This window comes from Mirounga leonina, unplaced genomic scaffold (assembly GCF_011800145.1).
Source record: "Mirounga leonina isolate KUSES-001 unplaced genomic scaffold, KU_Mleo_1.0 Mir_481, whole genome shotgun sequence".
Taxonomy (NCBI): domain Eukaryota; kingdom Metazoa; phylum Chordata; class Mammalia; order Carnivora; family Phocidae; genus Mirounga; species Mirounga leonina.
The window spans coordinates 2,453,248-2,481,090 of record NW_023270773.1 but is presented as its reverse complement, the minus strand read 5'-3'; the positions used below and the strand labels follow the sequence as shown (position 1 = coordinate 2,481,090).

Sequence of the window (27,843 nt, the reverse complement as noted above, 5' to 3'; positions counted from 1 at the left end):
CCAGGACATGATCATAGGACCCCCAGCCCAGAGGGCCCGGCCCATCTACCCCTATTATCCTGGTAATCAAGACCCCAATTCCTACTCAAGAGCTCTGCCCTTGGCCAGTGTGGGGCTCAGGTTGGAAGCCAGGTGGCATCATGCTCCTGCCATGCTCCTGGGGAGCAGAGCAGCCCTAACCTGACAGCGAAGACCTAGCAGCACCTGAAGGCACCAGCCCAGAGCTGGGTCTGTTCTCTTCGGTAAGACTGCAGCTGTGTGCCCAACTCACCAAGCGCTGCTCGGCTCCGCGAGGAGACCCACACATGCCACCCTCACGCAGCCCACATCCCTTCTGTAGAGTGGGGACACTTCCACATGAGACAAGGATGCAGACGGGGCAAGCAGCTCACTGGAGGCAGAGCTGAGGAGAGGCCCAGGGCGATGCCTCCTCCTCGACACACCACATCCCCCCCACGGCCGGCCCTAGGCAGGTGTGCTGCTCCGCGCGCCTCACTGCTCACCCGGCCTGAGAGAAGGGCTGGCCTGGCCCATGGCACCAGCCGGGGTGCAGCTGGAACAGCCAGGCGTGGGCCCTCGGGCACCCAGGCTGCTGACACCCCCGTAGCACCCACGAAGGACATGGCTGCTGCAAGGGACTCCAGAGAAGCAATGCTCCGGGGGGGGCGGGGCGCGACAACAGTCTGGACACAGCAGAGCCCAAAGACAGCAGGAAAGCCTAAGCGGCTTCGCGAGGCCAAGCTAAGGGGGCGGGGCGGGGCTGTCACTGCAAGGTAAGCGGGCCTCCTGCCCTCTGAGCCTCGTGACCTCAATTCTGTCCGTCGGTACGAGGACGGCACAGGTGGCGGGCGGCGGGCCTGAGGAATGCACGACTGTGCTGCCGTTGGCCTTGGCTGCAGCCGTATCAGCCCCAACCTGCCCAGCTGGGGTTCCGAGGCCCAGGAGGGCGAGAGGCCTGGCATGCCAACCTTGGCCACACACCACCCAAGCCAGACCCTGCTCCTCGTCCCCTCTATTTTTATGCTACCACTTTGAAAAAATGGAACATGACCTGTTGTCTTTATTTAAAAAGTGTTGCTAGCCCTACCTGGGGCTCCTATACAAAAACAAAACACAACCCAAAAACGAGGCCTCTTTCTGACCAGAGACTTGGGTGGGGACTGGGGCTCAACAAATGGAATGTGTGCCCAGGGAAGGGTGAGTGGAAGCCCTCCCCACACCCCATGCTCCTCAGGATGGCCCCGGCCTGCCCCCTTGGCCGCCCTCCTTTCCAGAAGATGAAGGAGAGGTGGTCCGATCTTCTGAACGCTCCGTGGGAGCCATGCACCGATGGGCTGGTTACCAGGCTGGGGCAGTGTTGGCAAGACGCCTCATACGCCTGCAGGAGGAGAGCAGGCGGTGACCCAGATCCCCCGGGGATCTCTAGTGCAGCCAGGGGAGTGGGGACAGACAGGACATGGAAAGGGGCGGGGTCCCCAGCCCCTTGCTTGCTCTGAGCCTGTCTGCTGCTTAAGGCCCTGAGGCTGCCCTCTCTCCAGCTTGCTCAGGTCCTGTCTACCTCTCCAGGGCTCCAGACACGCAGGTCTGGGCTGTGGTCAGACCCAACCTGAGGGCTTAGTTCTGTTCCCGGCAGGGAAACCCACCCAGGGGCTAGACTGGGACTTACCACTCAGGGGCCTGCCTCTGGCAACTCGGTACCCTCCCAGAAACCAGGTCACCTTTGGGCAGAGCCAGCTGTAGGGAGCCTGGGCGGGGGTCAGGGGTACCTTGTGTTCCTGTCCTGGTCGCGGATCTTCTTTTCCATCTCGGCGTCCGTCAGAGTCTCCAGCAGCGGGCACCACTGGTCAGCATCACCTGTGTTCCGGATGGCAATCTCCACCGTGGGTAGGGGGTTCTCACTGTGGGCCGGGGTGGGGTGGGGGGGTAGTAACTGCTAGTGCACAGAGCAGCAGCTAGAAAGGCCACCAGAAACCAGCGTCCACCCCCTGCCAGAACACTGAAGCCAGGGCACGGCAGGAAGGCCCAGGCCTTTCCTGCCACCTCCTCTGCCTCCTCCCTACTGGGCCGTTTCCGTGCCTGGCTCCTCAGAACAGCACTCCTGAGAGGAGTGGCCTGGTCATCACCGGTCACGCAAACGTCAAGGCAGAGTCACTGGAGATGCCAGGTCCCCCCACAACAACAGCTTCTCTTCAAAGCACTCTCAAACAGGCCCTTTGTTGCTGCCTAGGTGTCTCTGGTCTATAAGCCTGGGGAGGGCATTCCCCATGACCAGTGTTGCTGGGGAGGCAGGGGAGGGCGGTCTACCCCACTCAGTGCCCAGGACCTGGACCCACCAGCCTCGACACCTCATCACTGAAGGCCGCTGGGCCGGCCTGCTCCTGAATATTCTGCACACTTGCCCCTCAGCCCACTTCACTGGTCCAACTAAATCCCAGAGAGCTGGGCTATTTGCTTAGGGCAGACAGCTGGGCCTGGGACCCTGGTCCCCTGGTCCCCTGATCACTACACTCCACAGCCCCTCAGTGACCACCCCGATGGCCACCTGTGCACCCTCTTGCCAAGGAGACACAGCGTGGGTGTGTGTGTGGGGGGGGGGGGCAGATACACACAGGAGCACCATGGGAGGGAGGACACAGCTGAGCTGCCGCCTCTCTGGGCCTTGGTTTCCAAGCCTATGTGACAGGAGGCTGAAGAGGCAAGGATGCTTCAGAGCTGACAGCTCAAACTCCTGGCCTGGCAGGCAAGCCTCAGAGCATGGCCCTAACACTGACCTCTCCCAGCCCCTTCCCACCGTCACCACCCCGGCCTCACCAGGCCCTTTTCTCTGTCCTCCAGCTGGGCGTCCTGCACCTGTGTCCCGAGGCTCAGCACCCCCAGGCCAGCCCTGCTCCACTGCAGCCCTATCAGGTGTCTGCCCACCTGCAGGACACGGCTCACTCTGGGAAGACTAAAGGCGGGCAGGGCCCAGGGGAGGCACCTGGAGGACATGGAAAGAATAAAAGGGGACGGGCCCCTGATCTGGCGGCCTTGGTTTTGATACTTCATCTGGGAAACAGGAAAAGTATCATGGCTGTGACAGCTTTTCGGAGGATTACTATTAGTTAAAGCAGCCAATGTACGTCCACCGAAGGAACTCCCTAGGGGCCAGGCGCCTTGTCATGGAGTCTCCCTGTAACGTGTACCCAAGGTTGTGAGTGGCCCACTGGAAAGGGGCATCCACGCAGGCCTGACTAGAGGCTCTGCTCCTCACGCTGCCAGCTGACCCACAGCGGCCGAGGGCCTGCTCCAGCCTCCCCTGGGCTACTCTCCTCAGCCGGGAGTCCCAGCGTGTGGGCTGAGGCTGTCACCACAACCCAGGGCTACCCCTGGCTCCTCTGCAGAAGTGGGGCTCAGCTCTTGCTGCCGAAGCTAGGCCCCAAAGCCCCAGCTTGTGCTGGTGACTCAGAGGCCAGTGACAGGGGCAGTGCCAAGCCCCCACCCGTGCTTCCCCGAGGCCAGCCCTCCTCAGGAGCTCCTTACAGCTCTTCTGCAGCCAGTGCAGTGGTTTGGCAATCCTGAGCCCCCCAGCCACAGACCCAAACATCATTCCTCACCTCAAGGGCTCCCGGCCGCCTTCCTCGGGAGGACAGACATGAAAGGCGCCAAGCCCACGCTGAGGGGAGCAAAACATGTTTTTCTCTTAATTTAAACAAGAGCTGTGAGTAGGTCCTGGAGGCCCCTTTGTTTACCTCCCCTTGGCTCTGGGAAGATTCCACTCCAGTGGGTTTGTTCTAAAATAAGAACTAGCTCGATCCAACCCTGTAAGAATGGGCCTAGAGCCAGCAGGCCTGCCTCGGGTTTGGGACAAATACACAGGCGGGGGAGTCACCTTGCCTCCCACTCCTCTGAGCGGATTCTGCATCATGGCTTCAAGGTTACCTGGGATCCCAGATGCTCCTACCACCCTGCAGAGTCCAGGTGGCGACACAGAGCCTAGGCAGGAGAGGGCTGTGGCTGAGGTGACAGACGGCCCGGGGCCATAGCTTGTAGGGTTATCTTTGGGTGATCTTACTGTTACGCCCTCACGTGATACAAAATGCCAGCCAAGAAGCACTACTATACCCACTTCACAAAGGAGAAGGACAGAATCTTGGAGGGAAATGACCTGTCTACGGCCACTCAACTGGGAGCAGGGGGGACAAAACTTGACATCACCCTCCTCTTCATGGTCAACTGATTTTTACATGGTGTCAAAGTCCACAAAATGGGGAAAGAGCAGTCTTTCCAACAAATGGCGCCGGGACAAGATGACCTGCTGGGTTAGGCAGCAGTTTCGTAGGCATCGCATTAAAAAGAGCACAGGTGGGGGCTCCTGGCTGACTCAGTTGGTGGAGCGTGCAACTCTTGATCTCCGGGTTGTGAGTTCGAACTCCACGCTGGATGTAGAGATTACTTAAAAATAAAATCTTACAAAAAAAAGCACAGGCAACAAAAGAAAAAATAAAGGACTACATTAAAATTTAAAACTTTTGTGCTTCAGGGGCACCTGGCTGGCTCAGTCAGTGGAGCATTCGACTCTCGATCTCGCAGTTGTAGGTTCAAGCCCCACCACGCTGGGTGTGGAGATTACTTAAAAAATAAATAAATAAAATGTAAAACAAAAAAAAAAAATAAAACTTTTGTGCTTCAAAGGACACTGTCATGAAAGTGGAAAGACAAACCGCAAAGTGGGAGAAAATATTTGCAAATCATATCTCTGATAAGGAACTCATATCTAGACTATATAAAGAACACTTACAACTCAATAATAAAAATACAAATGACCCAATTAAAAAACAGGGGACTTGAGCAGCCATTTTTCCAAAGGTGATATACAAATGCCCAATGGCACCTGAGAAGATGCTCAAGGTCATTAGTGGCCAGGGAAATGCCAATCAAAACCATGAGATCTCCCACCCCCTTCCCCTAGGATGGCTAGAATCAACAAGTCAGATAACAGATGTTGCTCGAGGATGTGGAGAGACCAGAAGCCTGGCTCTGCTGGTAGGAAAGTAAAATGGGGTGGCTCCTCTGGAAAGGGGTTGGGCAGTCCCTCCAAACGTTAAACAAGCTATCACGTGACCCAGCAATTCCACTCCTAGCATCTACCCAAGAGCACTGAAAAGAGGTGTTGAAACAAGAACTTGTACACGAATGCTTGCAGCACTACTCTTTAACAGCCAAAAAGTGACAACCCAACTGTCCATCAACTGCTGACTGGGTAAATAAAATAGGGTCCATCTGTATGACAAGATCTTAGCCCCAAAAAGGAATGAGGCTCCGATACAGGCTACCACAGGGAGCCGTGATACTAAGAAGCCAGCCACAAAAGATCACGTGTTCTAGGATTCTATTTATATTGAGTACCCAGAACAGGCAAGGCTATGGAAAGCAGATCAGTAGGTGTCCAGGGCTGAGAGCCGTGGGGGCAGGGCGATGGCCGGGAAAGGGGGCGAGGCTTCCTTTGGGGTGATGGAAACGCTCTCGAACTGTGATGGCTGCACCACTGCGGATCCTACAAAGCTCATGCTAGCTGGCTGGACTGTCCCGTACGCACACTATACCTCAAGGAAGTGGTTCTAACAACGGACAAGCAGGCAAGCAAGCGCTGCAGCCATCAGGTGGGCAGAGTTCCAGCAGTAACCTCTGTGGCTCCTGGTCAACAAGTCCAAAGTGACCCTGGTGTCTCTCAGCCCTGAGACGCACCAGTGACACTGCCTCTCTGTCCCCCATCAGGCCCAGCTGCCAGGTTCTCTGGCAGGTTCCCTTGCCTGTCCCCAGCTTCCTCCCGGCCAGCACTCTGCCCGGCCACCTCCCTCCGGGGTTTCATGCTCCCTGCCGATTACCTTCGGTGGCCACACCCAAGTCTCCTCTACTAGACAGCGTACTGTTTCTTCTCTGCCCCCAGCCGCAGGTACAGGAGGGGGCAGGAACTCTGCTGATGCAATTTTTCTCATAGGTAGCGGCTCGCGGGTTTGGGTGAATGTCTGACAGCCTCGCATGGACTGCTCAGCCCAGGCCCTTCCCGTAGTGGAGCCCTGTCTCCCTCCTCCCACTCACCATCTTTGTTCCATTCCGCGGGCCCCTGGACATGTGTGTTGTTCCAGTTCAGCTCTCCTCTAGGAGCTTGGGGCCCCCAATCTACTTGCCACATGCCGTGCCCCTCCTCATGCCTGCCCACATCAGGCCTGCTCCCCCCACGGCTGAAGGGAAGCCTGTTCTCTGCCCTGGCTCCCTTGACTTATCTGTGGGCATTCTGCCTCCGCTCACATGTGCCCTGTGACCAGCAGCTCGCCTTGCTCCACCGCGGACACAACTCAGTGCCACCATCGCTGAGGAAGGCACTGGAGCCCAACAGTGGGCTCGGTCTGGGGGCAGACAGACGGCACTGGCTTGCGGAAAGTCAGAGCATTTACAACACAGGATGACGGAGGCCCAGGACTTAAAGCCCCTTTTAAGGAGTCATGTGACTCAGCAGTTGCCAAGCTTTGGGTGTAGCAGAGACCAGGCCGGGGCTCCTGGTCCCACCCTCCATAGACCAAGTGGTCCCTGGCCCTGGAGACGTGGTAGCCCACTCTACTCTCCCCAGGCAGTGGCCCAGAGAGAAGGACTGACACTGGTCTCCCTGGGGAGAGTCAAGAGCAATTGGAGGGGCGCTTGGGTGGCTCAGTCGTTAAGCATCTGCCTTTGGCTCAGGTCATGGTCCCAGGGTCCTGGGATCGAGCCCCGCATCGGGCTCCCTGCTCCGCGGGAAGCCTGCTTCTCCCTCTCCCACTCCCCCTGCTTGTGTTCCCTCTCTCACTGTGTCTCTGTCAAATAAATAAAATCTTTAAAAAAAAGAGCGGCTGGAGCTCCCAAAGGATGGCGTGGTGCAGTGGTGATAATGTGGGTCAGGGTCAAGAGACAGAAGTTGCAGTCCCCTTCCTTGCTTGCCTTACAAGGCCACAGTTCTGTCCCCTGGACGATGAAGCCAGCCTCTGACCCTAAGCTCCCCTTTCTGTCCTGCAAGCTCTCTCCAGGGCGTCCAGCTGCCCAGGCCACACACAGCACACACGACGGGCTGGGCCTAGTAGGAGGAGTTCAGGAGGCCTGGTCAGCTGGGAAAACACAAGCAGCCGTCCCGATGCCAGAGAGGCGCTGAGGCTGCCTCCCAGATCCCAGGCAGGCTGTGTCCCATGGGCCGGGGCTGCTGGCGGGGGGATGTGTGCTCACCCCGGTCTCCGGCAAGCGGCCCTGCCTTCCATTCCAAGGACGTGAAACCTGCATACTGAGCACTCGCTGAGTGCAGCGGCCCGGGGCTCTGCGATGCCCCCATCCACCCAGCTGGAATTCATTAAGTGGCTTCTGAGATGGAGGGGCGGGGGGGATCGTCTGTAAGTCCTGACCTGCCGCCACCAGGGACTCCCGAGGGGGGCCTGCTCTGGAACTGTCTGGCACACTGCCAACGGCCTGAAGCCTTGGCGGGGGCTCTTAGGAGGCGGGGGCTCTTAGGAGGACAAAACATGTTTGCAGAGGAATGAGGGCGGGGCTCATCTGGTCTGATCACCCCGGGATCAGAGCAGGAGGGACACCACCACATATCCCGCCACCCTCCGGGTCTTGCTGCTTTGAGCAGCATGACAACCGCACCCCACACAGCATCTGCCAGTCAGAATGTGGATTCTGACCCAATCAGCATCTCGGGGATAAGGTACCTGGGGTCGATGTCACTCCCATGACCTGTGCCACATCACCACCTCCCAGGACCCCGGGGGGCACTCCAGGGAGCGAGGCCACCCCAGCCTGGCCTTCAGGCCCATCGGCCTGGCTCAAGCACAGCATGAACGGACATGCACGGCCGCACCTCCAGCCAGACTCTTCACAAGAGCGAGACGCCGCCACATCGTGGCTCACAGACGCCTCCGCCCAGGCAGGGCCTGGACCCTGTCTGTGAAGCAAGACCACCTGGTCGGCAGGGCTGCTGGGAGGTTACGGGAGGGAACATATGTGCTGTCTCAGCCCGGATGCCGGGAGTGCAGGCGGTGCTTGGACCCCCACGGAGCTCAGTGGTTTCCCGGGGCCAGGACCTCAAGGCCTGAAAGTGTACAGTCATTCCTTCTCTCTTGCTCACATTTACAGGAAGCAGTCAGAAAGCAGCCTCCTGGGATTTCTGGGAAAATCAGCTGAGACACAAACATACTCACGAGCTCCATTAACTGTCCTATCTTTGCAAAAAGACCTTGGTACGGGCTCCTCATGTGCCATTTTGGGCTCCCGTCCCTGAGTAATGTTTGCCAAATGTAGACGATGACAGTTTGATGAGCAGAATAAATCCTAACATCCTGTTTTGATGCAGGGATACTCCACGCCACCCCCAGACTGCACTTTCCCAAGGGTTGAAAAGGAGCTCAGGGAACAGGATGTGGCTCTTTATCTTTCATGGCCCCCAGTTCGGGGTCCAGCCAACATGGGTGCTCAACTAATCTCTGACTTAATGACGGAGAGCTAGAATAGTAGAAAGAAACTGCTGGGGACGCCTGGGTGGCTCAGTCGTTAAGCGTCTGCCTTCGGCTCAGGTCATGATCCCAGGGTCCTGGGATCGAGCCCCGCATCGGGCTCCCTGCTCCGCGGGAAGCCTGCTTCTCCCTCTCCCTCTCCCCCTGCTTGTGTTCCCTCTCTCGCTGTCTCTCTCTGTCAAATAAATAAATAAAATCTTCAAAAAAAAAAAAGAAAGAAACTGCTGGAGATCCCGGACTCTCACGAGCTGGGGAGGGCTGTTTGGGGCAGCCCTTATTTGAGATAGAAAGCAAGTCCATCAGATGACAGCTCCTGGGGTGGGCGATCAGTACCTGACAGAGGGAAGAGTGTGGGCAAGAGTACAGAGGCAGCGGGGCGGGAGCGTGCAGAGGAGCTGCTGGTAGCCGAGTGTGGCCCTGGGCAGCTGCGGCGGGGGACACACTATTGGGTAGAGGGGGCAGATACACCCCCCCCACCGTGATGAGGATGGGGAGCCCTGCTACTGAGACACATGAGGCAGGAGGAGCGAGCCAACAAAGGGCCGCTGATCAGCTAAGGCTCCAGAGAGACCCGAAAGCGTCACCACACATAGGGAGCCGTCTTTTCCCCAAAACATGTTTGCAGAGGAATGAGGGCGGGGCTCATCTGGTCTCCTACCTGAATGCATAGGTCTTCTGATGCCAGCTCAGCTGTCCCCGGATGCTGTATGCAATGGTGGTGACGAACTCCCCGCCCAGCCCCAGCTCTGAGCACAGCTTCAGGGCAAATTTCTCTGGTGAGTTCTCCTTCTCTGACATGTCCCACTCAAACTGGTCCACCAGCGAAATGTTTCCCACGTGGATGTTCAGCTGGGGCAAGAACCAAAGAACACAAATGAGAGGAGTCAGAACGGTGCCCAGCCTTGGGAGGCCTCAAGGAGGTGGGACAGCCCACTAGGGAGCCACCAGGCCAGGCTGGACCCTGCCCACAACTTACTAGCTAAGAACTGGGGCTGGCCCTTGTCCTTCTGGCCACAGGTCCCCATCCAGAAAACGGGAGATGACACCGCATACCTACTGGGACTGCCACAAGGGGCTCTGGCTCAAGACATGGCACAGTCACCCATCTTACTTAATAAGTGTGATCACAGATGCACACCCCACTTGAATAGCCCACAAGGTGCCCGCAAAGCCTGGGTGGGCAGCAGAGGCCCATGGCCAGCCCCGTCCACCACGCTCCCAGCAGACATCCTGCTGACATGCAACCTGCCGCCAGGAGAGGAGAGTCCGGGCCCTGTCTGTGCAGCACCCAGACCAAGACGGACACAGCCGGAGCCCCAGGAGCTCCCCACCGACAGCTGCACTCAGAAGCACCATCTTTACTCGTCACACCACAGATGAGCAGGCCTGCTCTGAAACAGGAAGGACTCATCAGGGTCTGGCTGTGTTCACTGGGCGCCGTGTCCACGAGTCTCCTTCCTATGGCTCTGTGGGGCTGGGAGCACCCCTTGCTGCTCTCCAGGTAAGCAGGCCACAATGCACCTGCCCGTTCACCCTACTATCCCTGTGTGCTCAGCTTTTTTTTTTTTTTTAATTTGACAGAGAGAGAGAGCAGACAAGCAGGGGGAGCAGCAGAGGGAGAGGGAGAAACAGGCTCTCCGCTGAGCAGGGAGTCCGATGTGGGACTTGATCCCAGAACCCTGTGATCATGACCTGAGCCAAAGGCAGACCCTTAACCGACTGAGCCACCCAGGCGCCCCCGTGCTCAGTTTTTTTTTGGTTAATTAATTAATTAATTTATTTTTTAAGATTTATTTATTTATTTTAGAGACAGAGCACAAGAGGGGGGAGCGGGAGAGGGAGAAGCAGACTCCCTGCTGAGCAGGGAGCCCGATGCGGGACTCGATCCTGGGACTCCAGGATCATGACCTGAGCCGAAGGCAGTTGCTTAACCAACTGAGCCACCCAGGCACCCCCCGTGCTCAGCTTTTTAAGACAAAGATCAGGGTGGCCACTGCTCAGGGCCCACCCTGCTGCCCTCAGAGAAGCGTGGGACCTCACTCCTTGTCCCCGTTCACAAAGCCCTGCACCTCTGGACCCCGCACACCACTTTTCACTCTCTGCAAACAAGCCCCCTGTCCTTTCCCATTTCCGTGTTCTGCTCACGCTAGGCGACCGACCAATGATGGTTAACAGAATGGAACCAGAAGAGCTGCCTCTTGGCCTAATAGGAACCGAATGCCCAGTGAGCCCCGAGGGCACGCTGGAACCAAAAAGATGGGAAGCAGCAGGCAGCCCACAGAAAAACATCAAACAGGGCCAAATAGGAGCAACGGGTGTAGCCGTGCACATGCAGCCCCAGCAAGCCCTGCCCCGGTTGCAACGGCAGGAGTCCTCCTAGCCACCAGGCGGCACTGCGCGGACTGGGGTGCCTGTGCCCCGCCAGTAACTGGTCATTAATGCCCGCATCTATTCAAAAATACAGATTGTGTGCCTACCAAGGAAGAGGCACAGGGAATGCAATGGTGAGTACGACCAACAAAACACTGTCTTCATGGGTTGACATTCCAGTTGGGGGAGAGATACCTAAGCAAGTTAATTATGTGAATGTATGGTACCTGTCGTGTGTGGCCAAGTCCTAAAGAGAAAATGAGGGGAAGGATAGAGAGTGCACAGGAGGCCACGTTAGCCAGGAGGCCCAAGAAGGCCTCCCTGGGGGAGGTGGCATTTTAGGAAGAACTGAATGGGCAAAGAGCGCAGGCCCTGTGGCTCCTTGGAGAGAAGGGTCCTGGGCAGAGCTGGGCCTGAGGCTGTTGGAAGGGCTCCAGCCTCCACAAAGGGATCTGGAAGGCCTGGGGAGTGTGTTGAGCAGAGAAGAGACACTGGCTGCCACTGAGACCTCTGCTGGAGGGAGCCATCTAGCAGTGGGGATGGTGGGGTGGTGAGGAGTGGCTGGACTCTGAGTGGGCTCAGAGACGAGGCAGGGCCAGGACCCCTAAGTAGGCATGCAGCACTGGGGCCAGGCTCCAGCCATCTCCCCAACCTCCAACCCTTATCACCACATACACCTGCACAGAATGGGCCCGGTCAGCCCCGCAGAGCCTCATGGCTTGACGTGTAAGAAACACTGAGCCCCCCAGCCCCCTGAGACTGAGCAGAGCCAATTTGCTCCAGGTGCCCTGGTAAAGGCAGCCAGGCCTGGGCTGTAGTCCCAGAGTCCACAAGAACATCTGTAAATGGCCACTCCACACTAAGGCACCCCTTCGTGAAGAGAGACACTCCTCAGGTGCCGCTGCGGCCAAGCTCCTGGCCCTCCACCATGTCCCAGGAGCCAGACAATAAAGAATACCCTCACAGAAGTACCCAGCTCTCCTTGAGTCCCTGTGACCCAAACCTGGGGTGTTACCTTCAGTTTCCTCACCTACAAGATGGGCACTGTCCCCTAGGCCACCATGCCCATGAGGGCTCTGACCTGAGAGACACAGCACTGTCCTATAGCAGCAAAACTTCTCTGGGCCAGCTGTGTCCGACCCTGGTGCCAGCGAGCCCTTGCGTCAGAGCCGGGCAGGAGACCCAACCTGGGGGTGGGGATGACAGGTGGGATGGAGGGCCTGAAGGGGCCCCAAAGCTGTCCAGTAGCCAAGAAAGCCTCTGGTCAGGAGGGATGGTGGCAACTCCTGGCAGATTTGCAACTGCCTGACAACTTTCTGTACGGCTGCCCACAAGCTCCATCAGGATTTAAAACAAAAAAAAATTCTGAGAAAAATATCAGGAAGCCAGCTGGTCAGACTCATGAGGACCCTGATCGTGGCCAACCCCATCCATTTGGCAGCATGCTGGTGGGTGTGGCTAACTCCATGAGACCACTTTCCCACTACAGTTACAGGACAAAGAGTTGGCACAGAGCAGAGTCCTCAGGGCCATCCTTTAGAGCTGAGAGACTAGGCATGAAGAATGCAGGTGAGGCTCCCATTTCTCTGTGAAGTTCCTCTTCTTTCTCAGTCAGGCCCTTTTGCTGCTGGTTGGCCATAATATGAAACTAAAATGGGTTAAGAAAAAGATTCGTATTTCTCTCAAAAAAATTAACCAGTGGGGCATCTGGCTGGCTCAGTCAGTAGAACATGCAATTCTTTTTTTTTTTTTTTTTTAAGAGTTTATTTATTTATTTTACAGAGAGAGAGAGCAGGAACACAAGCAGGGGGAGTGGGAGAGGGAGAAGCAGGCTTCCCGCTGAGCAGGGAGCCCGATGTGGGGCTCCATCCCAGGACCTTGGGATCATGACCTGAGCCGAAGGCAGATGCTTAACGACTGAGCCACCCAGGTGTCTTTTTTTTTTTTTAAAGTATTTTATTTATTTATTTGTCAGAGAGAGAGTGAGCGAGCACAAGCAGGGGGAGAAGCAGGCAGAGGGAGAAGCAGGTTCCCCACCAAGCAAGGAGCCCAATGCGGAACTTGATCCCAGGACCCTGGGATCATGACCTGAGCTGAAGGCAGACACTTAACCGACTTAGCAACCCAGGCATCCCAGAACATACAATTTTTTTTATCTCAGGTCACGAGTTCAAGCTCCACGTAAGAAAGGAAAGGAAAAATGTTAAGGGAAAAAGAAAGGGGAAAGGAAAGGAAAGGAAAAAGGAAAAAGGAAAGGAAAGGAAAGGGAAGGGAAGGGAAGGGAAAAGAAGAGAGGAGAGGAAAGAAAAAGAGAAAAGGAAAGAAAAGAAAAAGAAAAAGAAATTAACTAGTAAGAAGACTGAATGAGTAAACAAAAACTTCCCCACAAAGAAAAGCCCTGGGTCCCAATGGCTTCACTGGCGAATTCTACCAAACACTGAAAGAATTAGCACCAATCCTTTTCAAATTCTGCCAAAAAATTTGAGAGAATATACTTCATAACTCGTTGTCCAGATATCAAAGCCAGATACTACAAGAAAGGAAAACTACAGACCAATATTCCTTATACACTTGATGTAAAAATCTTAAACAAAATACTAGCAAACTGAATTTAGTGGCATATTAAAAGAATTATATACCATCAGCAAGTGGGATTTATTCTAGCAATGCAAAGATAGTTCAATACAAAAACTGACCAATGTAACACACCATATTAACAGACTGAAAAACCACATGACCACCTCAACCAATGTAGAAAAAGCATTTGACAAAATTTAACAAACTTTCATGATAAAAACACTCAACAAACTACAAAAACAAAAAAACTACTTCAACATAATAAAATCCATATATGAAAAACCTACAATGAACATCATACTCAATGGTAAAAACCAGAAAGCGTTTCCTTTAAGATCAGGAACTAACCACTTCTAGTCAACACAGTACTGGAATTTCTAGCCAGAGAAATTAGGTAAGAAAAAGAAATAAAAGGGATCCAAATTGGAAAGGAAGAAGTAAAGTTACCTCTATTTACAAATGATATGATCTTATATGTAGAAAACCCTAAAGATTACACACACAAAAAACTGTTAGAACTAATAAATTCAGCAAAGCAACAAGATACAAAGTCAACACACAACTAATCAGCTGCATTTCTATACACCAACCAATAAACAATGTGAAAAAAAAATTACGAGAACAATTTTATTCAGAACAGCATCAAAAAGAATAAAATACTTATGAATTAAACTTAACCAAAGAGGTGAAAGACTTGTATAACAAAAATTACAAAACACTGCTCAAAGAAATTAAAGAAAGGATAAATAAATGGAAAGACATCCCATGTTCATGGATTGGAAGGCTGAGTATTACTAAGATGTCAAGACTATCCAAATCAATTTACAATTCATTGTAATCCCTATCAAAATTTGAACAATGTTTTTTGCAGAAATAGAGTAAAAACCCATCTTAAACTTAAACTGAATCTAAAGTACCCTGAAGAATCAAAACAATCTTGAAAAAGAAGACCAAGGTTGGAAGACTCACACATTCTAATTTCAGAAACTACAGTAATCAAAACTGTGTGGTACTGACATAAATCAAACATATAGGGGCGCCTGGGTGGCTCAGTCGTTGAGCATCTGCCTTCGGCTCAGGTCATGATCCCAGGGTCCTGGGATCGAGCCCCGCATCGGGCTCCCTGCTCAGTGGGAAGCCTGCTTCTCCCTCTCCCACTCCCCCTGCTTGTGTTCCCTCTCTCGCTGTGTCTCTCTCTGTCAAATAAATAAATAAAATCTTAAAAAAAAAAAAAATCAAACATATAGACCAACAAAATCCCAGAAATAAACTCTCAAATATACAGGCAAATGATTTTTGACAAGGGTGTCAAGACCACTCAATGTGGGAAGGACAATCATTCCCACAGACGATGCTGGGGAAAGAGGCTAGCCACATCCATAAGAATGAAGTTGGACCCTTACCTAACACCATTTACAAAAATTAACTCAAAACGGATGAAAGACCCAAATATAAGAGCTGAAACTATAAAGTTATTAAAAGAAAACAGAAAAAAGCTTCATGACATTGGATTTAGCAGTGATTTCTTAGATATGAGACCAAGGGCACAGGGAACAAATGAAAAGACAAATTGTACTTCATAAAACAAAAACTTTTAAGCATCAAAGGACACTATCAAAAAAGAGTAAAAACACAACCTACAGAATGGAACAAAATATTTGCAAATCACATATCTGATAAGGTATTGATATCCACAATATATAAAGAACTTGTTAAACTCAACAACAAAAGAACAAAATATCTGATTTAAAAAAGGCAAAGACCTTGAACACACATTTCTCCAAAGGTCTACAACTGACCAGTAGGCACATGATAGATATTCAATGTCACTAATTAACGGAAATGCAAACCAAAGCCACAATGAGATAACACCTCACACCAAGCAGGCTCTGCAGCAGGCAGGCCTAAGGCCCAAATCTTAGCACTACCACTTATCAGCTGGACAGTATGGGGCAGGTGATGTGTAACCTCTCCATGTGGCAACCTCTTTACCTGTGACACAACGGGTAAGGCAGCAACTTCCTCCAGAACTGAGGTGGGTTACTAGACACTGGGAAGTGTGGTTGACCCAGCTAGTCCACAGGAAGAGTGTCGCACTGCTGTTCATCTCACTGTGGGCTTCCCTGCTCTGCCTGGCATGTGGCTTCATCTCCTCTGTACCACCCAGGCTCTGTTCAACACCTGGTGGTGCCCTGAATACATCCAGAATACAACTCTTACTCAGAGAAATCAGAAAGCCCACAACCCTTCCTGGGGTAAACAGCCACATACCACCTTTAAGACAGCCTTCCAGAAGTCCAATCCCACAGCATGGACCCAAAACCACAGGGGTCCAAGGCCTCAATGTACTCTCAGCACCCTATGACCCACCCAGGACAAGGAAGACCCCGGAGCACGGTGAAGAGCTGCCCACCTTAATGATGACACGCTGGTCTGACTGGTCCTCCAGGATGCTGTCCGTGGGATAGGACTCTATCTGCTGTCTGATGGCAGAGGCGATGGCTGGGACAAATGTCAGTGGGTTCAAATCCAGGTCATCACAGAGGATTTCTGAAAACATCTCAGGGGTCATCAGCTTCTCTGAAATCAGGAATTGCCAGCTGATTACAGGACCTAACTTTACCATGTTTGGCCCTAGCCTCCCCATCCCCTTCCTCCTCTGCTAGACATCCCCAACAAAGAATGATAACTGAGGGTGACCCTCCCAGACATGGGGCTGGGGGAGGAAGCACAGGACGAGCATCACCCCCTTCTGGCCCTCATTCCACACACACAATCCTTTGATCCCTTGATCTGGGACTTCTAGAGTCCAGAACTGAGAAGAAATAAATTGTTGTTTAAGCCACCCAGTCTGGTACTTCGATATGGAAGCCCGAGCAAAATAGCACAGTCTCCTTCCAGGTAAGTCACTTTGAGGTCAGTGTCCCATTGGCACACAATCATTCACCAACTTCCTCCCCAGTAGAGAAATCCCTGAGATATTAGGCTGCTTGTGGCTTTTTATGGACCTTCCCTCAGTTTCTGACTCTCTGGGCAGCACATACACATAACAAGGTGACAAATATGCAGGTGTAAATAGACCCTGGATCCTGGAAATATAGCCATACCAGGTATGAACTTGCAGGGGCCATCTGCAACTGGCCAGATTATAGCAAGGTCCCATGTGGTCAAATGTTTTCTCTCTGTTCTGCCCTGTTGTTGTAACCCAAATTTAACAGCCACGCACCACATCTGGGATGAGCCACAGACAAGAAGAAAGTCAAGGATGAATCCCCTTATTGGTACATGGCATGATTCCATCATCAAGAACCAGGTCTGCTTAACAACTTACCCCACTATTTCCTCACTAGCCCAGAAGGGCTAGAGACCAGCCATCCTAACAATACCATCAGGACAGACCCAGAACACTCAGCCAGTCTATGATCAGTAACTCATAGAGCAAGCAAGCATAGTTAATTTCGGAGATTGTAGCATGGAGCTGAAGTGCCCTATGAAGCACCCCATGAGTACAATGAACAGAACATTATTAAACTTTTTAGTTTGAGATAATTGTAGATTAATATGCAGGCTTGATTACTGTTGCTATATATTAACACTTGAGACTGGGGAAACTGATTCTCCTACTTTATTCTTTTTTTTTTTCAAAATTGCTTTGATTATTCTAGTTCCTTTGCCTTTCCATATAAATTTTAGATAATTATGCACAAAAGTTTTGCTGAAATTCTCACAGGAATTGCATTCAACTTGCATATCAATTTAGGGGAACTAACATCTTGAGTATTCTAATCCATAAAAATGGTATGCCTGTCCATTTCTTTAGATCTTTTTAATTAATTTTATTGGTGTTTTGTAGTTTTTGGCATACAAGTCCTATACGTGTCTGTTAGATTTACACCAAAGTATTGCTTTTCTTTTTTAAAAGATTTATTTATTTTTAGAGACAGAGAATTCGTGTGTGCACGGGGTGGGGGGCAGGGGCGGAGGGAGAGAGAATCCCAAGCAGACTCTGCACTAAACGTGGAGCCCAATGCCACGACCCTGAGATCATGACCTGAGCCAAAACCAAGAATTGGTTGCTCAACCAAATGCACTGCCCAGGTGCCCCTGAAGTATTCCTTTTCTTATTGAGTGAATATAAATGGTAATGTATTTTTGAGTGTCCATGTGTTCACCAATAGTACAAGAAATACAATTGATTGGGGCGCCTGGGTGGCTCAGTTGGTTAAGCGACTGCCTTCGGCTCAGGTCATGATCCTGGAGTCCCGGGATCGAGTCCCGCATCGGGCTCCCTGCTCGGCAGGGAGTCTGCTTTGTCCTCTGACCCTATCCCCTCTCATGTGTTCTCTCTAATTCTCTCTCTCTCAAATAAATAAATAAAATCTTTAAAAAAAAAAAAAGAAATACAATTGATTTTTGCATGTTTATCTTGTATCCTGTGATGAACTCAATCACTAGTGTTAGCAGGATTTTTTGTAGATCTCTTGGGATTTTCTATGTAGGCAATCATGTCATCTACAAATAGGGACAGTTTACTTATTTATTTTTTAAGATTTATTTTAGAGAGCAAGAGAGAGAGAGTGTGTGAGCAGAGGCAGGGGCAGGGTTAGAAAGAGAATCCTGAAGCAGAATCCCCGGTGAGTGCAGAGCCCAACATGGGGCTCAATCCCAGGACCCCAAGACCATGACCCAAGCCAAAATCAAGAGTCAACCACCTAACTGACTGAGCCACCCAGGCGCCCCCAAACAGGGATAGTTTAATTTCTTTCTTTCTGATCTGTATGTTTTTTATTTAATTTTCTTGCCCGACTGCACTGGCTAGGAACAAGAGTGATGAGAGCAAACATCTTTGCTTTGTCCCTGATCATAGGCAGAAAGCATCTAGTCTCTCACCATTAAATATGTTAGCTATAGGATATTTTGTAGATACTCTTTATTAAATTGAAGTAGTTTCCCACTATTCCCATCTTTCTTAAAGTTTTTAATCAAGAATTAGTATTTTGTCAATTTTTTTTTTCTGCATCAAATTGATCCTGGTTTTTCTTCTTTAGTCTGTTAATATGGTGGATTGTGTTGATCAATTTTCAAATATTTAACTAACTAGATTTGCATCCCCGGAATAACAAACCCTACTTGAGTCATGGTGTATAATTCTTTTTATATATTGCTGAATTCTGTTTGCTAATGTTTTGTTAAGGATTTATGTGTCCTGGTGCCTGGGTGGCTCAGTCGGTTAAGTGTCTGACTCTTGATCTCAGCTCAGTTCCTGATCTTGGAGTTGTGAGTTCAAGCCCTGCGCTGGGCTCCATACTGAGCATGAAACCTACTTAAAAAAAGGGGGGGGGGGGAATTTATGTCTATAATCATTAAGAATACTGGTCTATAGTTTACTTTTCCTGTACTGTCTTTAGTTTTGATATCAAGGTAATACGAGCTTTATAAAATGCATTGGGGGAAAAAAATAAAATTCATTGGGAAGTGTTCCCTCTTCTATTTTCTGGAAAAGACTGCAGAGAATTGATGTTAATTTTTCTTTAAATGTTTGGTAAAATTCTCCAGAGCCACATCTGTGCCTGGAAGTTTCCTTTTGGGGAGGTTTTTAAATTATGAATCATACTTCTTAATAGTGATAGGGCAACTCAAATTATCTATTTGATACTGAGTGAACTGTGATAGTATATGTTTTACAAGAAATTGCTCCATTTTATCTAAATTGTCAAATTTATGTGTGGAGAGCTTTTGTGGTACTCCCTTTTGATATCCACAGGGCCTGTAATGATAGCCCATTTCTTTCCTGAATTTGATAATTTTTGTTTTCATCTTTTGTTGTCAGTCCTGCTAGGTCTGTCAGCTTTACTGAGCTTTTCAAATTATCATGTGTACTTCATTCATTTTCTCCCGTTTTTCTGTTTTTAATTTCATTGATTTCTGCTCTCTTATGCTTTGCTTTCTGCTCACTTTGGTTTCATTTTGCTTTTCTTTTTCTCAATTCTTGAAGTGGGAGCTTATAGATTTCAAACTTTTCTACTGTAAACACTGATACTACAAATTACCCTGTCAGTACTACTTTAGCTATATCCTACAAATTCTGGTATGTGATATTTTCATTCAGGTCCATGTATACATTTACTTCCCTTTAGATTTCCTCTTTGAACCATGAATTAGTTAGAAATGCGTTATTTAGCTAACAAGCATTTGCGTCCATTCTGGTTGAAGAACACATAATTTAAAATTTCAATTCTTTTAAATTTGTTGACGTTTGTTTTATGACCCCATGACATGGTTTGTATGGTATACGTCCCATATGAAGTAAAGAAAATATGTTTTTTTGCTGTGATAGACGCAGTGTTCTATAAATGCCAGATACTGTTGGTTGATGGTGTTGTTGGGTTTATATCATTTTGCTCATTTTCTGTCTAGTTATTCTCAGTTGTTGAGATAGAGAGGTGTCAAAGTCTCCAGTACAATTGTGGATTTGTCCGTTTCTCCTTTCAGTTCTATCAGTTTTTGCTTCACATCTTTCCCAGCTCTGCTGTTTGGTGCATACATACTTAGGATTGCTATGTCTTTTTGGTGGACTGACCCTTTTATCATTAAAGTAGTCCCCCCAACCCTTATCTGTGGTTTGCTTTCCACAGCCTGTTATCTGTAGCCAACTTTGGTCTGGAAGCAGATGATCCTCCTTCATCATCAGAATCATCATCAGAAGATCACAGTAGGCTGGGCGCCTGGGTGGCTCAGTCGGTTAAGCGACTGCCTTCGGCTCAGGTCATGATCCCAGGGTCCTGGGATCAAGTCCCGCATCGGGCTCCCTGCTCTGCGTGGAGCCTGCTTCTCCCTCTCCCACTCCCCCTGCTTGTGTTCCCTCTCTCACTGTCTCTCCCTGTCAAATAAATAAATAAAATCTTTAAAAAAAAAAAAAAAGATCACAGTAGGCTAATCCTACACCTCACTTCATCTCATCACGTAGGCATTTTATCATCTCCTATCATCACAAGAACAAGGGTGAATACAGTACACTAAGATATTTTGAGAGAGACCACATTCATACTTTTATTACAGTATTATAATTGTCCTGTTATTGTTGTTAATCTCTTACTGTACCTAGTTTATAAGCTAAACTTTACCATAAGTAGGAATGCTTAAGAAAAAACATAGTATATATAGGACTTGGCATTACCTGCAGTTTCATGCATCCACTGGGGGCCTTGGAACATACTCCCTGTGGACAAGGGGGTACTACTGTATTTAATCTCTCTACCTGTGGTAATTTGCTTTGCTCTTAAGTCTGCTTTATCTGATACTAATGCTACCGTTTCTGCTTTCTTCTGATCAATGCCTGCATGACCTATCTTTTCCTATGACTTTACATCCAACCTACCTAATCATTATATTTGAAAGAAGTTTCTTGTAGATAATATATCATTGGGTCATTTAAAAAATGCACTCTGCCAGGGCTGCCTGGCAGGCTCAGTTCTTAGAGCATGCAACTCTTGATCTCGGGGTTGTGAGGCTGAGCCCCATGTCAGGTGTAGAGGTTACTTTAAAAAATGAAGTGTTAAGGGGCGCCTGGGTGGCTCAGTCGGTTAAGCGGCTGCCTTCAGCTCAGGTCATGATCCCGGGGTCCTGGGATTGAGCCCCGCATCGGGCTCCCGAGCCTGCTTCTCCCTCTGCCTGCTGCTCCCCCTGCTTGTGCTCTCTCTCTGTCAAATAAACAAATAAAATCTTAAAAAAAAAAAATGAAGTGTTAAAAACCATGCACTCTGGGGGCGCCTGGGTGGCTCAGTCGTTAAGCATCTGCCTTCAGCTCAGGTCATGATCCCAGGGTCTTGGGATCAAGCCCCACATTGGGCTCCTTGCTCCGCGGGAGGCCTGCTTCTCCCTCTTCCACTCCCCCAGCTTGTGATCCCTCTCTCACTGTGTCTCTCTCTGTCAAATAAATAAATAAAATACTAAAAAAAAAAAATGCACTCTGAGAATCTCTTGCTTTTTTTAACTGGTAATTACTGACATATTAAGTCTTATATCTGCCACTTTGTTTTTGTTTTTCCTGTTTTCTTTTCTTACCTTCCTGTGGGTTACTTGAACATTTTTTAGGACTCCATTTCAATTTATCTATAGTATTTCTGAGTATATCTCTTTGTGTAGAATTTTTTTTTTTTTTAAGATTTTATTTATTTATTTGAGAGAGAGAGAATGAGAGAGAGAGAGAGCACATGACGGGGGGGGGGGGGTCAGAGGGAGGAGCAGACTCCCTGCCGAGCAGGGAGCCCGATGCGGGACCCGATCCCGGGACTCCAGGATCATGACCTGAGCCGAAGGCAGTCGCTTAACCAACTGAGCCACCCAGGTGCCCCTCTTTGTGTAGAATTTTTAAGTGCCCTTCTCTATGTAACATCATATACACATAACTTACCAGTCTACTGGTTTCTTCATTTTTACCAGTTCAAGTAAAGTATAGAAACTGTACCTCTCATCATGTCCCTTTACATTTCCTCATTTATAAGTATCTTAAAATATTCCTTCTACATACATTTAGAACCATATCAGATAGCATTACCACATTTGCTTCAACTACTAAAAATAATTTAGAAATTTCAAGAGGAGAAAGTAAGATTATATTTACCCGTATGTTTGCTTATCATATTCTTTCTTCCTTCCTGATGTTCCAGTTTCTTTTATCATCTCCCCCCCCCTTTTTTTTTTAAGATTTTATTTGAGAGGGAGGGAGCAAGTGAGAGCACGAGCAGGGAGAGGGGCAGAGGGAGAAGCAGACTCCCCACTGAGCAGGGAGCCTGATGCAGGGCTCGATCCCAGGACTCTGGGATCATGACCTGAGCCGAAGGCAAACACTTAACCGAATGAGCCACCCAGGCGCCCTATCATCTCCCTTTTTTTAGGTTAGATCTAAAGGCGATAGTATTCCTTCATCTGAGGATTTCCCCTTCATTCCTGAAGGATATTTTTACTGGGTGTAAGATTCAAGATTGGCAGTCCTTTTCTTCCAGGGCTCGAAAAACCATGTGCCATTTCCTCCAGCCTCCGTGGTTTTGGATGAGAAATCTGCTGTCATCCCAGGTCTTTCCCTCTAAGTCAGGTGTTCTTTTTCTTGGCTCTCAAGATCTTTTCTTTGTGTTTAGTTTTCAGAAGTTCAACTAAGATGAGTCTTGGCATGGATTTCCTTGGGTTTATATTGCTGGGATCCACTCAGCTTCCTGAATCTGTCATTTGGGGATTTTAGGCATCCAAAGTGAACACATGGACACAAATCTCTAGAACCTGCTTCCTGTAGCCATGCCTGGCAAAGTTAACCTGCAGGGCCCGGGTCACCCCTGGCCTGGGTGCAGGAGCAGATTCCACACCTTCTCCTGAGGCAGCTCAGGGCCCTGCCTTGGGATCCCCTCATCCCCTGGTGGGGCCATACTAGCATCCATGTGTTCTTGTTCAGCAGCTCATCCTTTCTGGAGGATTTCAACATACCCCAAGGAGGCTGGCTATTGAGACAGATAATGTCATACTTCACCAGCAACTCACAGATAAGCGCTCTTTCATGTCCTTCTAAGAGAAGATAACCTTGAGCTCGTTGTTAACAGATACCTTCCCAAAGTCTGTCGGAGACAAATCCTGGTTATGAAGAACGTCCTGGTTCTGAAGGACATGTAGTTCATTCATACAGCTCAACATTTTTAGTCCCTTTGTGATAAAATGTCTCACACCCACCTTTATGATTACTTGAAATTTCAAAGTAAATTAGATATGACCATGAAAAACACCAGCGATTTTGAACATGCAATTTTTTTTTTTTTTTTTGAACATGCAATTTTAACTCTTATGCCAGGGGCACAGCTTCCTAACCACCAGTTAAGAATTACAGCTCTTAGATATGCTAAATACCACTGTGGGCTGAGGAAGAGTTCACAGAACAAAATTATTTTGGTTCTCCAAGGGTTTGTACCAAATTATACTTCGTGGGGTATATGGTATGCTACTGGAGAACTCCTTTGAGGAACAGCCTGGAGAAACTCATGGCAGGGTTCCCAGACAGATATAGGTCTTCACTGAATTATACTGTGTCCTCCTGAGGGCCAGAGGGAAAGGTTCTCTTGGATTCAAGTACTATGTGTGATTTTGTGGCTTCTGAGCCATGAGTGGATGCTCATCTTGACCACACTGGGAACCGCAGAACCGATCATCCTGTCGCTCTCTGCCTGGTTCTAAAGGGCCAAGCGTCATGCCCTGCCCTCGCAACGTACGCCTACTGAACTGTGAGTATGACCCAGAGCACTGGCTTCATTTTGTATCTTCTCATTTCATTTTCCGCTTCATCCAATTTTTCCTCACGACATCTTTTGCATTTGCTTTATTCTTTCCTACCAAGCATTCTCATGTAAGATGCCTTATCCCTTCTGGACTAGGGTGGGAGTATAAATAGTCTGAGCTTTCTACATGTTATCGAAAGAAAAGTAACATGATAATACATGTAGGGAGTCAACTGAACAGCTAAGTTCCTATGCCATGGCCTATGGCCAGTTTCTATGCTAAATGTTGTAATAAAAGCAGTGATAAAAAACATGTTCCCTGACCTGAAGGGATTGAAATGGGGAGAAAGATGAATTAACAATTAACTCTAACAAACACCAGCTGAGATGAGCAGAGAATGGTGTAACAGAAATGTGCAGCACAGGCCACCGGCTGGCGCTCATCAGCTGTCCTGTCCCCATGTTGGAGTATCACCAGAGCACCACGTCTGCCCTGTCTACACTCATTACAACGTCCTGGAACCCCTCACCACATCTCCCCTTGGCCACATCCTCTCTCGCCAGCTAACCCATGGGCCCTGGAGGACAGGCACCCGGGTCTCAGGCCTTGTTCCCAGAGTTGGGCAGAGGCCCTTGGACTCAGGCCTGGCACATCAAGTGCCAGGACACGACCAAAGGAAGCAGGCTAATGCCTCCAGAAAGTTCCAGGCAACCACGTATCAACAACTACACACGTTCCTCCATGAGGAAATGCCCTCTGGGAGAAAAAAGTTGTTAGCGATTATGTTCTCTGCCCTGGAAACGTCTAATAGCAGAAGGAGTTTTAGCAAACAGAGGCGCTACAACTCATCAGAAAATTGTGCGCCAATTATGAAGCCCAAAGAAACCAGGAAGATACTTCTAAGCAAAGAAAAATAAAATTATACTTGCACTATAACTACAACTCTGTTAAATATGTTTGCACGTGCAAGTGACTGGCAGGGAAACTATTAGTAGGGACGGTGAGATTCCGGGGATTCTCAACTTTTCTTCATTTAAAAATGATACTCACTGGGGTTTTTCATTGTTGTTGTTTGGTTTTGGTCTGAATATAAATAATGTGTTTGTTGCAAAAAATCTGAAAGATTCAGGAAAACAATAAAGAAAAAATAAGCACAGGTGCAATCCTCCTTCCTGCATGGGATAAGGACGAAACGCTCTGGCGAACATCTCCTATGCTTTCGCTTGCTTATTTGCACGGAGTCATGCTCAGATTTTGGGAGCCAGGCAAGAGCAGGCACCTGACCCGGGACTTATGGAGCGAGGATGGGAGGAGGAAGAACAGACAGAGTGAGGGCAGACCTCGAGGGGCCGAGAGAGGTATGAGCACATACACACACAGCATCATGAAAGACCAGAGGGGTGCACAGGGCTGATGGGAGGTGTGTGGAGGGCCATGCGGCCAAACTGGTCTAAGCAGCATCAAGGTCATCATCGAGCTCTGTGGACAGATAGCCTGCATCATGACTGGCCCCTGACCCACCCAAGCTCACTGGGAGAGGAAGGAACCTGAAGCTCATGTGCCCAACCCACAGGAAAAGGGGGCAGAAGTAGGATTTGAACCCAGAGTCCACACCCTCCCCATCTATGCCATGAGGCTCTGAATGTCGTGTTCAGAGTCCAAGATCCCAACGAGCAGTAGTCAAGAAAAAGGACTGTTCGCACGGCCCAACCGCCCACGTACCATTCATGTTCCAAGTAAAGGCATCTCGAAGCTTCTGCCCGTCGATCTCCATGTCCAGCCGGATGGGGACAAGCACCTCAGGCTGGGATGCGTTCTCATGGATCACAGCTGGGTCGTGGTCATCAAAGCTGGAAGTGAAGTGGCAGCAAAGTCAGCAAGGGGTGGTGGGGGTCTCCATGCTCAGGGCCTCCCTCTCTGCACTGCTGGTCACTGCGAACCTGGCCAGAGGGGAAAAGCCCACTTCTTATGGCGACTTGTCAACTAAGGGCTGAGCCAGCAGAGACGAGCCAGCAGGGGTCCTGCGGCCACAGGGGCAGAGCTCCACACTTCAAGGGCACACAGGGAAGGGAGAGGGAGTTGCAGCCTTGGGCAGCGGGAGATGACCTTGACGTATCCCAAAGGAAAGGAGATTTAAGCCCCAAAGCAGGCCTAACTTTCACAGAAAACTGTAGGAAAGGAAGGGTATTTCCAGAAGAGGAAATACTTGAGCAAAAGCCAAGGGGCAGGAGCGGTGAGGAGTTATTGAGGGAGCGAGAGCAAGAACACCGAAGGCGGGGTGCAGATTGGGAGGAGTGGGGGGAGCAGCGTGGAAGACGCAGAGAAGCTACAGGGTGTCCAGGTACCCAGGTACCCATGCTTCTCCACCTCAGGCTACGGAATCCAGCTTCTACCCTGAGGGAGCCCCAGGAGAACCAGAGCAAGGCAGGTCATATCTGTATTGTAGGCAGACAAAGAGGGAACAAGTTGGGGTGGTGAGGCGGATGGGGGAATGCTGGAGGGTAAGGGGACCCTAAGGGTGTCTGTGGAATACAGAGGGCTGAGACCTGCTCTCAGGAGGGGCACAGATGACAGACAAATAAATGAGGAAAACACACTGTATGCCAGACACCATGCTCTGGAAAGCATGGACAGGGAAAGGGAAAAGAGTGGCCATTCTAAAGAGGCGGAAGCAGCTCTGGGAAAGGGACATTCAAATAGTGACGGGAAGGAAGAGGGAGAAGGGGTTTAGCCATGCAGACGGTGGCAAGGAGTGAGCTCTCGGCAGAGGGAACTCCAAGGGCAGAAGCTTCTGGGTGGCTCTCAAAGCAGCGTGGAGGCTCATGGGCCTGAGGGTGAGTGAGGGTGGCAAGAGAAGAAGCCAGAGAGCGGTGGCGCTATGAGGACTCCCTGGCGGACACGTGACAGGGTATCTGGAAGACCTGCGACAGGAGTGGTGCCATCTGCCCTGGGCAAGGGGGCCCACACTTGAGTGGGGGCTGGCCAAGGGCGGTCCAATTCCAAACATTTGGCACGCTGAGAAGGAAGAAATCTGCTGAGACTAGCTCTGTGGCATGAGAAGGAGGAAGTTCTGGGGTTTCAGCCTGAGTGCAGGAAGGATGGGATTACTGTGTCCTGGGTTGGACAAGTCTGCAAGCAGTGTGTGACGGACACCCGAGGACAGCATGTAGGGGTGAGGCTGGGCTGCAGAGATGAAAGTGGAAACTTGAAAAAATGCCTCCCAAAAGATATCCAGTGCTAATCCCTAAAACCTGTGACCATTATATGGCAAAAGGCGGGGGAGGGGACTTTGCAAATGTAACTAAGGATCTTAAGAGAAGATTCTGCAGGTAACCCTGAATCATATCACAAGCGTCCTTTTAAGAGAAGACAGGGCAATTTCACATACACAGAGGAGGAGGCCCTGTGACCCACTGAGACAAACTGGTGATGCAGCCACAAGCCCAGGAATGCTGGCAGCAACCAGAGGCCAGAAGAGGCAGGAACAGCTTCCCCCCGAGAGCCTCCAGAGGGAGTGAGGTCCAGCCAACACCTTGATTTTGCTGCACTGAAACTCTTGCCCCCAGAACCGTAAGAAATAGATTTGTGTTGTTTTAAGCCACCCAGCTTGTGGTGATGTGCTCCAGCAGCCACAGGGAACTAACAGTAGGGATGGCAGGGGGATGGCATCTCAAACCACAAGATCCAAGGGCTGCACCTTCAGGAGCACCCACTGGAGGCGCTGGGGACACAGGAGAGAGCAGCGAGACTAAAGCAGGCAGAGCCCGGGGCTGGAGTAAGCCGGAGACTGGCTGTCCCAGAAGCCGAGGGGACAGTTTCAAGAAGGCAGCATAGTGTTTTAGGGAACACAAGGTCAAGGCAGAGGGAAGCTAAAACTGAGGTGGAATCCGTGGGGGGGGGGGGGGGGGGGGGTGAGGCATGCTCACCACAGAGGGAAGGTTCTCTTCTTGTCCCGGCCCATGCGGTTCCTGTTGATGGTTGTGGAGCAGGGCACCGCGTCCAGATGGTGGGAGCTGTTGGGCAGGGTGGGCACCCACTGGCTGTTCCTCTTGGCTTTCTGTTCCCTGGGGAGACACGAGAAATGCCCCTGCTCAGTCTAGGAACCCACTACTGACCATCAGCCTCC

General features: G+C 50.2%; 1 protein-coding gene across 2 annotated transcripts in view; it reads right to left on the bottom strand.

The window, feature by feature from the left end:
* Positions 1 to 1,036: 1,036 nt before the first annotated feature.
* SMARCB1 (SWI/SNF related, matrix associated, actin dependent regulator of chromatin, subfamily b, member 1) overlaps positions 1,037 to 27,843 on the bottom strand; it is a 36,597-nt gene continuing 9,790 nt past the window's right edge. For both annotated transcript variants that reach the window (XM_034989224.1, XM_034989225.1), the window contains exons 4-9: positions 27,644 to 27,781; positions 25,440 to 25,567; positions 15,874 to 16,040; positions 9,172 to 9,362; positions 1,767 to 1,898; positions 1,037 to 1,378 (exon numbers count right to left, since the gene is read on the bottom strand). In XM_034989224.1, coding sequence (XP_034845115.1) covers positions 1,339 to 1,378; positions 1,767 to 1,898; positions 9,172 to 9,362; positions 15,874 to 16,040; positions 25,440 to 25,567; positions 27,644 to 27,781 — 796 coding nt within the window. In that variant the 3' untranslated portion in view covers positions 1,037 to 1,338. The remainder of the gene's footprint in view (positions 1,379 to 1,766; positions 1,899 to 9,171; positions 9,363 to 15,873; positions 16,041 to 25,439; positions 25,568 to 27,643; positions 27,782 to 27,843) is intronic.